We start from the raw sequence: 16,342 nt of genomic DNA on the forward strand, positions 1-16,342 counted from the left end.
TTTCATTTACACACACACACCCCTATTTGTATGGATGAATATGTAATAATAATAATGAAAGAATAATAATTAAGGAGGGTCACAAATTTGAGAGGGAGTTTTGGGGAACACAACAAGAGTTGAGGGAGAAAGGAGGAGGCATGAAAAATACATAAATTAAGTTCTTGTATATACAATTGTCAAAATATAGAATATTAAAAATTTTAAAAAAGAACAAGGGAAGGAGGAATGTTTAATAAAATACCAAAAACTGAATGAAAATTGAAAACATCTAATTCCAGTGTTTGAAGGGCTCATTTTTCTATGTATTCATGCTGGCAAGGATGCCAAGAGGTATGCTAGAATGCTACTCTCTAGAAATAATAACAATAATGATGGAGCATGGTGAAGATTGAGCCTGTTGTCATTGTATGACACTGCAAAACAATGATTGACATGCAATATGTTAAAGCTCTTTTTGAAAAAAATGCACTAATATCTAGGTTTAGAAAGAATATAATATAATTTAAATTTATTCATGTATGCATGGAAACTCTCAAAGTGCATCTCTTTGGAGAAAATGCTGTCACAAACATCCTTGCTACATCCTACTGGAGTACTATAATCAAATTCCAGCATTGTAAATAATTCTTGGGCCGTGTTCTAATTTGATGTCTGTTGTGATAAATACCATCACCAAAAGCTACTTGGGGGAGGAAAGGGTTTATTTCATTGAATGGACTGAAAGTCCATCATGAACGAAGTCAGGACAGGAATCTGGAGTAGAGACCATAGAGGAAGACTCCCCAGGCTTATGATCAGCTAGCTTTCATAAATACCCCAGGACATTCTGCCCAGGAATAGCACTGCCCTCGGTGGGCTGGGTCCTCCTACATCAATCAACAATGAAGACAATTCCTCACAGATTTGCCCTCGGGCCTGTCTGATCTGGGCAATTCCCCAGCTGAGACTCAGGTAACGTTGGATTACGTCAGGTTGGCTGTTGAAGCTCAATAGACAGGCAAAAATATATAAACTTTCAGTTCTTTTGTTTGGTTTGTGCTTTGAAATACTGTATAGCCCAGGCAGGCCTTGGGAAACAGGCAGTTTTCCCACCTCTGCCTCTGGAGGGCTAGCATTATGGCATGTGACACTTCTGAATGGGAGGGAAGGAGTACATGTGGTTATTAGGCTGCTTTGTCACGGAATAGGACTCAGACAAACTGATTGAGGCTTGCTATGGGTTTTCTAGCAATTTGAACCTTCTAGTTTCCTAGAACCCAGAGAAGAGGAAAGTAAGGTAAATGTTTTGAACTGTATGTCAAATATCTGCCACTCTCAGTCTTCTTGATCAACTCATTAAGCATTTTAGACTCAGGAAAGGACAGAGTAGTTTGACATGACACCAGAGCCTGGAGGGTCGAAACAGTTCTCGCCGTATGCCAGCAAACTCAGCAGTCTTCACTCCTGTCTCAAGCAACATGCTTCTCTCCTTTCTCTCCAAAATTAAATTGGAGGCAAAATCCTTCTCACCTGTTTAACAAGTTTATGCTAAGAATAAATATCTACAATATCATTTTTATAAACTGTAAAGCACTATACAAGTATAGGTTGTTGTGGATCAACAGGCCAGGCCATAGTTGGAATGATGCTCCCATGACATGGAACAGTATTGATTTTGTTCAGTCTACTGATTACTCTACCATATCACATGTAAATTTTTGTTCTTGCTACAAATTATGTCATTGGAAATTCATTACAGCTCTTTCAAAGAAAGAATAAAATGGTCAAGAAAGTGTATGTGACAGACGGTCTCTTAGCAAGAAGAATGTGTGGCTTAGGGCAAAAGAAGGCTAAGTCACCTATGAAGATGTTTCGCAATGAGCATTTGCAGACTGTAATGATTATTATGACCGTGATTCTGCAGGATCCTGAGCTATTAAAGAGCGTGAATGGAAGTTCACAGAAAGCATCTGGGCCTCCCACTGAACCTTCTGCTGATGCTCAGTAACTGATTAGAACTTCAGTGGCTATGGAGAGGCCCATATGGAGGAGTTCCAGGCCCAGACTCCAACCGTAATTACCTTGTGCTATCTCTAGCCCCCTTAATGGCCATTTCTTGCCCATCTCAATGTCTGCCCTAACATCGCATTACTAACAGCTACACTTGGGGATGTATTAATAAAACCCTAGTTATTACCACCTGAAAGGCTAGGAGTGCCCGGATAGCATGTGAGGCCAACAGCTGAGGATTTCTTGCTTTACTGTAACTCAGCTACTTAAATTTACCCCAATGCATTTGTACCTTGATTTCTGACTTTCTCTGTTCTGTTACTGTCAGCACTTCATTAAACTATTACTACATTAGAACATAAAACCTAAAGCTGTGTTCCTAGAACACCGTTATTCACATCTGGCTTCAGAATAAATGATAATTTATCCCCTTGGAGGTGAGATTGGTGGTTATGAACCCACACTAACTTCAGAGGACAATTGTGAATAATTTTCTTGATGAATTGAGGTGAGACAATCTGCCCTAAATATGGGTGCACCATCCCCTGGGCTGGGGTCTTGACCTAATGAAGCGAAGCAATCTAGGTGAGCGTCCGCTGTTTCTTGGCTGCAGATGCAGTGTGACCAGCTGCCTCACACTCGCTCACGATGGCACGTGGTCTCCACCACGAGGGACTGTGGCCTCCTACTGTAAGTCAAATGGACCATTTCTTCCTTAGGCTGCTTTAATCAGGCGTGTGTCACAGCGCCGAGGCGAGTCACAAATACATGGACATACCTGAGGAAAATAGTAGCTGATTTTTCACATTTTTCTCCCTATCAAATGGGATCTTTTCTGATCTGCATTTCTCCCAGCTCACGGTGACTTCAAGATGAAACAGACGGCCCAGCTGAAACACAAACTTCAAAATGGTTCAAGCTTTGACAGTGTCTTCACAGGGGTCACAGATTGTACAGAGGAGAAGACGAGTAGGGGTCCCGTAGGCCTCCTTCCTCTTTCAGCTCCAGGCTTGCTCGTGCTGGGGTGTTCTGAGTAAGCAGACAGGTTTCCCACCAAACGTAATCGCCTCAACAACAAAAGCAGAGCATTATGAGGCAGACACTCATAAATAAAACATACAGAAATTATCTCTAACCCCGTGGATGATGTGAAAAAAAACAGGTTCTATCCAGATTTTGCTTCTAGGGAAAGGACATCTTGGACAGACCTGGGATGTGATGTGCTCAAGCCCAGAGTTTGAAGGAGAGATAGAATTCAGATATAGTTGTCAATATCTCACAGAAGGATTTGCATTTGGGGATTCAAAACTGTGTCTTTCTTACATTGGTGTTAAAATGTGTCTTCCTTTAAGGTGGAGGTGGTAAGTGGTGGTAAATTTACCATGGAAATTTGTGGGAAAATAACTGAGTAGTGGTTTGAAAACAAAAGGAATTTGTGAAGAGAGATCCAAAAGCAGTATGGGAAGTTTATCCACAAGGAGACATCTCTGTACCGTTTCCTTTCAGACATCCCTTCCCCTGCCTCCATTCTTTCCTAATATGAGCTGACATAGGCACACTCTAATTGACCAGTGGCCTGTTCCTCAAGGGGATTGATTGCTGGTGCTTCCTTCCATAAGAGCACCCCTGATTCAGGGGCTGGATTGAAACTCAACAGGTGCTAGCTATGAGGGAGGCATGAGGCAGGGCCATGAGCTGCAGGCTGTGTGTGGGGGTGTACAGGGTAGGGATTGGCTCAGAAGCACTGCCACCTCTGGGGCAGGAAGAGGACGGAGTTCGAGGCCCTGCAGGTCTGAGCTAGATATGCCCCATGTCTGAAGGACACACAGGGCACAGACATATTTTCAATGGATTCTTTCTCGTTCCACTGTGTGCTTCAGGGAGCCAGGTAGTGGGCTAAGGCAAGTTTTAGACCACCTGGGATCCTTGACTCTTGGAAAACCTAACTGAGCAAAAGCAAAAGTTAAAAGAGAAGTTTCTGTGTGAATGCCACACAGGCCTTAAGAGAACACAGGAAGTTGTGAGCTGGGAGGGAGAACAAGGAGGTCCTGGGATGGAGGGAGCAAAAACAGTAAGGGAGAGAGAAGAAGTAAGCGGGGGGTGGGGGGGGGGGGGGGGGGGGGGGTGGGGGGGGGGGGGGTGTTGGGTTGGGTGGAGTGGGTAGGGTGGGGTGGGTGGGGTGGAGGGTGGGGAGTTGGGAGTGGGGTAGGGTGGGGGATGGGAGAGGTGGGGCAGGAAACAGGTAGGGGTTGGGGAGAGACAGAAAGTGACCAGGGAGGGGATAAAACGTATTTCAGAGAAACTGTCAGTGGGGTGGACATGAGACCTTGAATAGGATGTGGTGTTATTGCTTCACAGTAGGAAGGAAAGCAAGTCTTCAGGAGTGGGATCTTGACTTCCCCAAGTACAACATGGGTTAGTCTAGGGTAGCTACAGGCATGTCTTTGGAGAACTGGTTCATGGACTGCAGGTCAATGATGTAGGGCGCGAGCCGGCTGTCCACCTGGCCCAGTACCACGCTGCCCCCGTCTCGGGGACCCGCGCGCACCACCGCCTCAATGTGGTGACTCAAGGCCCGGCTGTAGGAACGCCAGCGGCCGTGCTCGTTCAGCCATTCCCACACCACCATGGCCGAGGCCAGGAGCATGGCGAGCCCGGGGCCGTGGCGCGGCGCTGCCCGCCTCCCGGGCCTGGCCTCCTGCGCTTCCTCCTGCGCCGCCTGGACCGCGCCCCCCGCCCCGCGCCCCGCCGCCGCGGGCAGCCTCAGCTGCGGTCCATGGGACAAGGACCCCAAAGGAGGAGCCCACTGTCTGGAGGAGGGCTCCTGTCACAGCTCTTGCAGGGAGCACTACACACTTGCTCAAAGGGAATCCTGAAGTCCTGGCTGGAGAAAAGCAACAGCACCAGGTTCTGTGCAGGTGGAGGAGAGGCAGGGGGACCCTGAGAGTGTGGAGGAAATTGTGGGATTCCTGGCTTCCATGGGACCAACCCCTGCAAAGGGCAGACCTCAAGACTTTAACAATCAGAAAGAAGCTGCTGGTGCCCACAGAGGAAACGCCCTTGTCAAGAGTTGTTTTTCAAAACACTTTTCAGTTGGAAAGGCAGACTTTTCAACCCCCATGAAGAGGAGTTGTCCACTCCGGAAACATGTGTCGCAAGCAGGCTGCTTACCACTTGCCTCCTGTTAGTCTGAGGGGAAACACGAAAATTTAAAATATAACGTTGTTGTATTTCAGGGCACTCAGTAAGAAATGCACAAAACGTCTCTTTAGAATACATGCTTATTACATGCTGAAATGCTAACATTTTGGAACTGAATTATTAAAACATACTATTAAAAGTTAACAGCAACAAGAAAAGGGAAAGTTAGGGAAGAGGCGAACTCTACTAATGCACATTTTCCTCTTACCCTGAGAGGAGAAGGCTGTGCTGACCGGAAGTGTAACAAACATTTTGTCCTGTGTCTGAAGACTGTGGCACAGCCTGATTGACAAAACCCAATACCTTGTATAGCGTAAAGTTTCTATGGCAAAGAAGATTGTAAGTCTGTATAAAAGAAACGGCTTCCTTCCCTTTTCAAACCATGCACACACACACACATACACACACACATATCACACATATGATATATTACATTATATGTATTACTTACCACACATGTATAATACATATAAATACATACATACATTAGACATTTAGAAAGTTAATGATGAAACAAGGTAAATCAAAGTTTACCCCAGATAAAAGAGGTTCAGGAGAAGGAACCACGTGCTGAAAATCCCTAGGATGGTTAAAGCAGTGCATCCAGGAGACCAGTGAGGTCAAGAAGTCACACTGTCAGGTGCAATTCAGGAATCGCCACCACAACAGGCTCCATGCAGAGCCGATGCCAGGCACTGCAGCCTGGCTGAGCTACTGCTGCGGGTCTGGCTATCCATGGAGCTGGTGGCTGCACACACACTGGAGATAACCAACTGTTGGAAGCAAGAGGGCAGGCACATGTGGTTGGTATGACAAAAGCTTTATTTTATTACGCGGAGGGTCATCACACAAGGTTTACACTCTAATTTCCTAACTGTAGACCTAAGGCGATCTCCTCAAGGCTGCCCACCCATAAAATATATCTTAGCCTAAGGTCAGGTCCAGTCTCTAACAGTGTCAGGATCCCAGAGGAGACTGCTGCAGGGCAGGTCAAGATGGCATCTCTCCAGCATGGATCTCCAACAGTCCTGCCTGAGGATGTGTGGAGTAGAGCATTGCTCTTGGTCTCTGATTACACACTGTCCTCATTTACTGTCCAGTGGGCACCATGGAGGTCTAGTAGTGTGTTTGGTTATCCTGAGTGAGTGATGTCACTGGGTTCTGGTTATTAGGTGCAGCCTTGGGTGTAGTGGGGTTCCTGCCTAAGATATTTTTGTGTGTCTAAAAGGCATTTTTTTTGTGTGTGTGTGTCTAAAAGGCATTTTTTTTTTGTTACTATGTTCATCACACCAACACTTTTTCTGGTCATTGATGTCAGAGGCTGGAGAAGAAAGATGGCCTCCACTCTCCTTTTATCTGTCCAAGAAGATGAGAGTTCACGTGCTGTGGGGAGCCCTGCAAATCTCTACTGCCAGAAGAGAAACAAGGAGCAAGAGGCAAGGAGGAAGCCCAGTTTGGCACAACTTAGCTAGTTGATCTGTTCAAACGTCTGGAGTCTGACTCCAAGCAGTTTGTTTTTACATTATTTAAACATAGTACAACTTTGGAAAATTATTCCCGTGACAATGATCACAACAAAGCTTAAGGCTTGGCTATATGGAAACTCCTTTACAGAGCACATGTCGTTTGCAAAGTGCCTGTGATTCATCCACAAGAATGGGTTCTAGTGACTGAGAATGCTCAGGACAAGGGGGACTCCACTGAGGCCTGGCTTTACAGAATAGCAAAAGATCCAGATTTTATTTATTTTTTATTTTTTATTCTGCCTTTTACATCATTTATCTGGATGCCATACATTTCCTCTTCTCTTTGCATCCCCCCCTCGCCCTCCTCCCTGTAACCTTTCCTTCCCACAAATAAAACAAAATTTAAGGGGAAAAAATTAAAAAGGGAAAAAAATTAAAAATCTAGTCATGGAAGACTTCTTCCGCTATGCTGCCACAAGACAGATGATCTCCAGGTTATTAAACAATATCCACAATAACCATTCCTGCCTTCAGGGTGAACAGATAACATTTTCTTTTGTTGAAGAGAAAAGCCTGTGTGTTTAACAATTGTCATTTCTCTACTGCTATCTGTACATACATGGACCTCTCTCCTTCTCCAGCTTGTGTGGACAAATATGATTTATAGTCCGGATGGACTCGTTAGCCTGAGATTCAGCTTTTGGTGTTTCAGACACTGAACATCATGAGTTGAAAGGGACAGAGGCTAAGCAAACTATTCTCCATAGCTGCCCCAGTAGGGTTAGTGACTGCTGAGCTGGAGCGAAGTGCAGATACCCTGGAAAGTTCTCCCTCTGCTGGCAGGAGATGCCACAGAGGGAATGAAAGGAAAGAGATTCAGATGGTCAAAGGATTTTGAAATCTTGTTAGCAATCATGAATCACTCTGCCAGTTATGAAGAGAGAGCAAACTACAGGTTTAGAATAGGAAATACCAAATTTTCTGTAAGAGTGTGTATGAGCCGTTAAGTGAGGCTTGAGGTGGCTTCCAAGTTTTAAAAAGCTGGTGAGAACAACAATTTTGGAAACTGATTGGAGTGCTGATATTCATTTTTCACTGGGTACTAATCCCAGAGTCTCATGCATGCTAGCCAAGTGCTCAGCCAGTGAGCCACATTCCCAGCCTTCTTTTTGAGTTAAAGTGAATGCTTTGAAAGTCAGAAAAAAATGTATTATTGCCTTTAGAAAACTACTGAGAGATGCTGGTAGCAAAAGGCCATGGGAGTATACAGCAGGTGATAACTAATGTTCAAAAGGTCAACCTATCAGAACCAAGGATTCTGATAGAGGAAACCATCACACAAGGCGTTTTGGAATTACTGCCTTTTGAATGATTTGGCTATTTCTTGCTATAAACTTGTTATGTCACACTATTATATTTCCCATTACAATGCATCTTCATGTAATGTATATATGTAACCTCAGGATTACATCTCAATCTTATGGGCACATATATCTGTTGGTGGTCAGGAAGATGATTGTTCATTTAGTTGTGTAGTTTTGATATATAGAAAATATGCTAGGATATGCTTCATAGCCAGATCCATTTTGCCATGATACTGTTGACACTTAAAGTCTGCTTTGTTCCTTTTGCTCAGACTAACACAGACACAAAACACCCTAAGAAAAGCCTGCCAATTCTTCACTTACCAAGTCTGCTGATAAAAAGCTATGTCTCAGAGTTTGTGGCCCTGGGCACTGTGCCCCCTCCCTCTGGTCCTGAGACCTTGGAACCTTGGGTTACCATGGTAATGGCTCTCTACCTTATGGTCTATTCTAGGAACATGCAATGACCTTGAGGGTTTTGAAACTTTTCTCAGGATTGCAAAGAGTGTCCTGTTAGAAATGTGAAAAGTCAAACAAGAGAGGAGCTAAGAATGAGAGCTGAAAAGAAGCTGTAGACTTAAGAGACATGGAAGAATGGCAGAGAGATCAGAAAGCTTACTTAGAACAATAAAGAGATGGGCTGAGAAAGCACACCATCACTGACTTATTTGATATCCTTAAGATTAGAATCCCGCTGCTTGTAAGTGCCTTGTCTGGACTCTGGGAGAAAGTTTTTCAGGGCAGGCACCCGAAAAGCATTCCATAGAAAACCCAATTCTCTTAAAGAGAGAAAACGGGAACAAATTCTACCCAGCCCTCAAAAACCTACACTATGCATTTCTACATCCTGCTGATTTATATAATCTTCATTGTACATTTCTACATCTTGCTGATTTATATAGGTTTCATTGTACATTTCTATATCCTTCTGATTTATATAGGCTTCATTGTACATTTCTATATCCTGCTGATTTACACAATTTTCATTATACCATATTTCATCTTTTTGCTTAATATCATCAAGGATGGATTCCATCCTTGTACCAAACTCAATGATATTGTAAACTCCTCTTTCATACTCACAAATGAACCCAGCAGTATGCATGGCCACCAGAGAACCATTACAGTCAAATACTGGAGATCCAGAAGAGCCACAATAAAAAGTATTATAGGTAAAGTCATTAGGGTTGTCAAATATTTTTTGGAAACTTCTCTGAGTATACATATGGTGGTACTTTAAAGAATGGCTATGACCTGCTGCTTCTGTTTCAAGAACACATTGCTGATTTTCCTCTCTTGGTTTACTTTGAGGGATCCCTGTACAACCCTCAATAACCTTTTGTCCTTTTGTATAGCCAAACATATATGTCAACTCCCTGGGGCGTACAACAGCTATTCCATTATACAGTCCGGCAGGCACATGTTGTCCGTTTTCCTTCAGTTTCAGGACAGCGTAGTCAAGAGTTACATCAGATATGCCAAGCCAAGGTTCAATGCAAAAACAACTGTTGAAGTTTGAGGCTGGCTCTTTACAATCTTCATCATCAAATGTCACCCTTACACATTGGCTAATTAGGTCTGTACACTCGAGTGGCTCTCTTCCTTCTCCCACAATGTCATTTAATACATGCCGACAAGTGAAAATGTACAACCCTCTAAAAACGAAGCAAATGGCACTACCCCTGTTTCCATTATTGTCCCAAACTATGAGCCCAGTGGAGTCAATGAACTGTGAAAGAAGTTTGAAGACCTTACTTGGAATAGAGCTTTTTGTCAGTTCCCGGAACTTCCTCTCATGGACTTTAAAAAGAGGCCGTTCTTTACTATTTTCATTTTCTTCCTTAATGTATGCTCTCATTTTCTCACGTTCTGCTGTCAGTGTGGGGTACAAATTCACAATGTATCCTTTTAACTCACTGAAGTTTCTGTCCTCTAACTCAGAATTCTGAGTTGCTGCTACCGCCCAAGGGCTTTTCTTTCCTTCAACCTCAACCAGAAAGACCTTACCCTGTAACACATCAACCAGCTGGGTGTTTGCTATGGTGGTATCATTGTGAATGAGTTCCCAATGGTCACTCTCCACAAAGGAATGAAACCTGCCATCCTTCCTCAGGGTGGCCTTGATGGTCTCTCCTTGGAAGCCATACACACAGACTTTGATCTCCTCCTTGTCAAGTTCCCTGCACCTCAGGATCCTTTGCTTCCTATTCCCGACTGCATGAATGTAAAATACAACACACTCAGCAGAAGACTGGTCAAACCGGCCACACACTTCACTATTTTCTTTCTCCTCACTTTCAGTTTTGGAAAAGGTAATGACCACATGGCTGCCTTCCGGAAAACAACGGAGGGGCATGCCAAGGTTTATGTACCCTTCTATTCCTTCTTTGCCACACACCAGCATTTCTTTGCCTGGCTGTCTTTCTATCTCTCTTTTGACAGGGTCAAGGGTGTTGAGTGCCTCATATAAACTGCTTGTCTCCCTATGGATGAGAATGTGCATATGTGCCTCGGGGTTTACCCCCAAGGTGATGTTGATAATTTTAATTGGGAGAGTGGTCTGATCTTGTCGAGTTTTCTTAGAGGAACAGAGTCTTTGGTCTTGGGTGTTGAGTATCTCATTTGGTCTTTTTTGAGGTTCTGTTTGCATTTGTGAAATTGGGTGGTCATTCTGTTTTTCCTGAAGAACCTAAAAAGAAATTATAGATACTTTAAATTTGGATCCCAACTCTATTCCTTAGTTTCCCTTGTTAGTTTGCAATTCAAAGAATCAATGACTATGTTTAAATCAGGATTTAACCCAAGATCCAAAATACAAGCCCAGCCACCTTAGCTTATCCATCAGGTAATATCTTCCTATTGTACATGGCTCCTTTCCCAAAAGAATGGGCAATAAGAAACACAACTGTTTCCCACATGTTCAACTATCTACCAGCTTCCATAAAACCTATTTCAAGTATTTTATTTTATTTTCATCAATACAGTTTTTATCTTTGCCAAACATAGCAAAGGATGATATGTATCTACATTTGAATTTGTTCACTTATGTAAGAGATTTTATTTGTATTTTGAATTGTGTGTGTGTATGTGTAACTATGTGGGCTTGTGCATGTTAATGCAGTGCCTGCAGAGATCAGAAGAGGGCTTCCTATCCCAAGGAGCTAGAGTTCCAGCCAGTTCTAGCCTCATGATGTCAGTGCTGGGCAATGAGCTCTAGTTCTCCTTAAGAGCAGTACATTCATTCAAAAGGCAAGCTGTCTCCTGAGCCACCTATTGTAGTTTTTCTGAGACCAGATTTCACCCTATAGCTGAGACCATTCTAGAGTAAAATTTCTAGCCCAGGCTGGCCTCAAACTCATGATTTTCATGCTCCTTCCATTTGTGTTCGGAAACCAGGAATGCACTACCATGTTCACTTCACCTTTAATAAATTCATTAAAAAATTTTAGCAGAGATATGTTAGTGTGATTTAATATTTATCTTCCTTTTTATTTGCTTTTTGCAAGCATCTGTAGAGTTTTCGTGTGTATGTGCATGGATGTATTCGCATGTGTGTGGGTGCATGTTTGCACAGTATATGGAAGTAAGCAGCTGAATTGGAGTGCTTTCTTTGATCACTCTACACTTTTTACATTGAGTCAGAGTCTCTTCAAACCAGAGTTTTCTGATTAAGGAATCTAGCTAGCCAGCATGCTTCAGGGTTCCCCTGTCCTTTCTCTCAGGTGCTGCTATTACAGGTGGGCTACAATGCCCATACAACACGGATCCCTCACACTTCTGTGGCCAATGCTTTACATCTGAACCATCCCTCTGGGTGTTAATTTATGACTTATTTATCAGCCATCAGTGAAAGCAAAACAACTCGATCATTACTTAGCTTAATTACTTGCTCATGAAAAATCAATACATTGACTCATCCCCTCCCCTGCCAACTACTATGCAAGGAACTCAATGAATTTCCTTTATTACATAAATCCACAAATCCTATGAATGGCTTCTCTTTCTTTTTTGGTGGAGAAATTGAGGATCAGAAATTACGTTCTAAGTGCTTTTTCTAATGTCACATAATAACTAATTCAAATTGTAAATACTCTTTCTAATGTTTTTTCCCATTAGACCATTCATGCTATTTGTAAAATTTGCACCCAAATTTCCCATTTGTATAGAACACTATTTTAAGATCCAGGGAAGGAGAACCAAGCTTGATAATCAAAAAGAAAAAGTGAACAAAAATAAAAGCCTTTTATCCCCATGTTTCTACATCATTTTATCTTTGCAGAAGTTCATATGCCAGCAGTGTACTCACTGAGAATGGTAGGAACCATGGTAGAGTATAGTCAAGATTAAACCTGTCATCATTTGTCATAACTGTTGTTCTGCTTTAAACACATAAAAGAATGCCAGGTAATATAAATGTCTTGAGGGCATGTACAGAAAATCTCAGAAACCACCACTTCAGTCTAATTGCTGTCAGAAAAATCTGCATATTCCCTTGAGGGGACGCTGTAGCCGACTCCCATCAACCCAGTTTTCTTGGACAAATGTAAACACTACATCATTTTTTTTTTTTTGGTTTGTGTTGTGCGTTTGAGACCCTGTAACCAAGGCTGGCCTGGAACTTGACAACCTCTGCCTCTGTCTTCAAAGTGCTGGAACTACAGATGCCAGGCACTTTGCCTGCTTGATATTTTCGAAAAGAAAAGACAGGTCCTATGTGTGGTTCCTAGCTTGTTCTGTCATGGAGTAGGACAGAAAAAAATCAGACCTAGAAAAAAAACCCTGTTAGATTTTCTAGAACTCAGACAGGAGGAAACAAGCTGAAGGACTGGCAGTCTCAGCCTCGTATTATTAATTCAAGAAGCATGTCAGCCTCAGGAGAGTAACAAAGTCTTTCCTGTCAGCAGAGCCTGCAGAGCAGGAAGAGCTCTGACTTCAGGTAAGCAACCTTTCCAAGTCTCCACTTGGCCTCAGCCAACCCCTTCTTTCCTGTCTTGCCATAAAGAAATTGGAGGTGGAATCCCCTTCACCTACATAAGGAGGTGAGGGTAAGAATTGATGTACAGAAAATCATGTTTATAAACCTTTACAGTTTATAGCACTTTACAAGCTATGCAAATGTAGATGTGGTTGGGTTCAGAAGATTAGCCACACTCGGGGTAAGATTTTCATGCTCTTAAGTGCTGTGGATATCATTCTGTATAAATAAACACTGATTGGCTGGTAGCCAGACAGGAAGTATAGGCAGGACTAACAGAGAGGAGAATTGAGGGAACAGGAAGGGGAGCAGGAAATGGGCTGGAGCTACCGCCAGGACAAGCAAATGTAAGGTACCAGTAAGTAACAAGCCACGTGGCAAAGTATAGATTAATAGATATGGGCTAAATATAAGAGTAAGAGCTAGACAATGATAGGCCTGAGCTAATGGCCAAGCAGTTTAAATAATGTAAGTGTCTGTGTGTTTATTTTATAAGTGGGCTCTGGGACTTGGCGGACCCAGAGAGAAAAGCTCTCCAGCAACACTTAAGTACTATTAATTTTGTTATTTCTACAGTTTAATGTAACACATTGCATATGGCCTTGTAAACATTTTTGTTTCAAGGACTGCAGAGACAGCTCAGTGACAGAGAGTTCTTACTGCTCTTCCAGAGGACCCAGGTTTGGTTGCCGGCACCCACATAGCAGCTCACAACTGTCTGCAACTCCAGCTCTAGGGGGTTACCCACCATCTTCAGGCCTCTGCAACCACACGCATTTCAGTGTATGTAATATTTCCAATACTAATAAGGCCAAGTCTAAGCAGGAAGATTATGTGGCCAAGGATCTGGGATGATTAGTCTAGTATGAACACACAAATCCACAAATGTTTACAGACATACCTGAGATGAACGGTACTTGATTTTCATGTTTTTCCTTAAAGAATTGTGGACCTCCTGTGACCTGTGCTTGCTATGGCTCATGGTGGCTTGGAGATGATGCAGATGGTTCACCTGAAATGGTAATTTCAAAAGTTTCATGTTATAGTAGTATCTTCACAGCTGTTATACAATGTACCCAGGAAAAAAATGAACTGAAGTCCCAAACCCCATCTTTCCTCTTCAGCTTTCATGCCCCAGCTTGCTGTTAGCATCAGATAGTTTATCCACCAAGCATAATGAGCCAAGTAGTAAAAGCAAAGGACTATATGTCAGGCATTATACCAAAATATCAAAATATTAACAGAAATTGTCTCTAATGGCTCACCAACAGGACTGTCATGGAAAACAGGGTCCATCTAGATGTTTTGATTTTTGGTTTTTTCCTCAGACAGAATATCTTAGAAAAGATTGTGAAATGCTCAAGTGTACATCTTGAAACAGAGAGGACATTAAAATGTTCGTAACAACATCCCACAAAGAAATTTACAGTTGGAAAAATCAAAAGTGTGTTCTAGTAACATAGATGTTAAATCTCATCTTTGAATTTATAATGTTACTTGTGTGTATGTTTTTGAGGCTGACCATTCGGTCTTGGATAACCAGCTAGTGTGCTCTTCCCTAGGAAAGACTCTCTCTCCCACTCTCAGTATTCCAAGAATTTAAAAAGAGAGCAACCTGGTGTGTGTGTGTGTGTGTGTGTGTGTGTGTGTGTGTGTGTGTGTGTGTGTGTTTGTGATGGGAGGTTTGAAAGGGGAAAGGAAAGGGAAATGATGTAATTAAATTGTCATCTAAAAATATAATAATTATTTAAGGAATTCTGATCTTCATTGAAGATGGAGATACAAAGTGATAACAAATGAATGGGAAACAGGAAGGGAAAACTGAGTAGCACCCTGAAAAAAAAAATGAAATTTAGCAAGAGTTATCAAAAGAAATCTGGAAAAATGCATGTAAAATGATATTTAGGAGCCTTAGTAACTGCTTTATTTTTTATTTATTGTTTGTTTCTTCTCCCAGGACAGCTTTCTCTATGTTGCCTTGACTGTCCTGGAACTTACTCTGTAGACCAGGCTGACTTAAACTTAGAGATCCATCTGCCTCTGCCTTCTAAATGCTGGGATTAAAGACGTGTGCCCTTTGTTTAAGGAAGTATGTTTTCTCCTCCCCCCAACCCGCCCTGCCCCCAAAATATTTCCTCTGCTGTCTCCACTCAAAATAAAGACATTTGTTATTTTCTTTCACTTGCTAACCTGGAAGGCCTTTCTTAACACACCTAACCACCCCACCACTCCTCAATGAGTAGAGAATGATGTCCCAGGCCCTCTGGTAGCTCCAGAAGGAAGCATCCCATTCTGTGGTCAGCTTCATAGCACATACAGCCAGCCTGAGTATCAGATTCCCAAGAGCCCATGTCTGCTCTCCATGTACTTGTTTTACTCAAGGACAAAATCAACCCAACAAAAATAAAAGCAACAGAGACAAACTACAGTGTTGCTGGTTACAGGTAGATTTGGGGAGGCCAAACCTAAAAGCTTTTCAACAACTGATTATACAATCGCCAAGGTTCCTTAAATGTTATCTTTACCTTAGAAATAAAAATACCCACAAACGACAGCAGAAGCACAAGAACTAATATAACATTTATTTTCTTACCTCCGGGACTGAGAGTTGCCTCTAAGAAGGCGGAAGTGATGTTATTACAGCACACGCGGGTGCTGTGGATGTTGACTTCCTAGGTCTTTGAAGTTGGGCTCCCAGAAACCTGTTGATCAAACAAAATTCGGGTTACTGCTCTTGGGGTAATGAAAAGAAGCACTTCACAGAGTCGAAGCAGTACTGAGAGAGAAGAACAAAGTTAGGTTCAGACAGAGTGTAGCACTTTGTCACATCTTGCATCCTTATTCTAGAAAGAGGCCCACTTACGAAAATGTATTTGCGAATAAATCCCTGAGAAGTTAATTTTAGGGGTGACTCTTAAAGTGAGCCACCCGGTTTACAGACGCCAGCTTTAAGCATCAGAATGTGTTCTCCCTTGAGCCCTGGTGTTCTGACTCCCCTAAGAACTGTGGAGAGCACACAAGTGGGCCTGTGTGCAGGCACAGTGCACTGGTCTGCCTCCCTGATGCCTATCGGAAGGAGGTTTTTCAGCATTATTCCACCTCAAATAAATCCTCCCAAGCTCCAAGTCAGCCCCCAAATGAAGAGTAACTCACGTAAGCAAAGCGTTCTCTCCAAACGGAGCCGTCACCGGCCTGTGCTTCTGACTAGGGCTGTGAGAATCTCTGCTATTGGCAGGTCTGAAAAAGCGCGCCCAAGATAGAATGGCAGGGCCCTGACTGCATGGCTCTCATTGCGCTTGTGCCACGTCATAGTGGCGGGAAAGGGGTGACTCCACCCACTGACT

General features: G+C 42.8%; 1 protein-coding gene across 1 annotated transcript; it reads right to left on the bottom strand.

Annotated features, from left to right (window-relative positions):
* Positions 1 to 6,930: 6,930 nt before the first annotated feature.
* LOC114703390 (protein FAM111A-like) lies at positions 6,931 to 16,331 on the bottom strand. The gene is made up of 4 exons (XM_028884206.2): positions 16,152 to 16,331; positions 15,592 to 15,700; positions 13,900 to 14,010; positions 6,931 to 10,712 (listed from the first exon to the last, which is right to left on the bottom strand). Exons 3-4 carry the CDS (start codon positions 13,978 to 13,980, stop codon positions 8,841 to 8,843), a joined length of 1,953 nt encoding a protein of 650 aa, XP_028740039.1. The 5' UTR covers positions 13,981 to 14,010; positions 15,592 to 15,700; positions 16,152 to 16,331; the 3' UTR covers positions 6,931 to 8,840.
* Between the last annotated feature and the right edge of the window lie 11 nt (positions 16,332 to 16,342).

The sequence above is a fragment of the Peromyscus leucopus genome, chromosome 1 (genome assembly GCF_004664715.2).
Source record: "Peromyscus leucopus breed LL Stock chromosome 1, UCI_PerLeu_2.1, whole genome shotgun sequence".
Classification (NCBI taxonomy): domain Eukaryota; kingdom Metazoa; phylum Chordata; class Mammalia; order Rodentia; family Cricetidae; genus Peromyscus; species Peromyscus leucopus.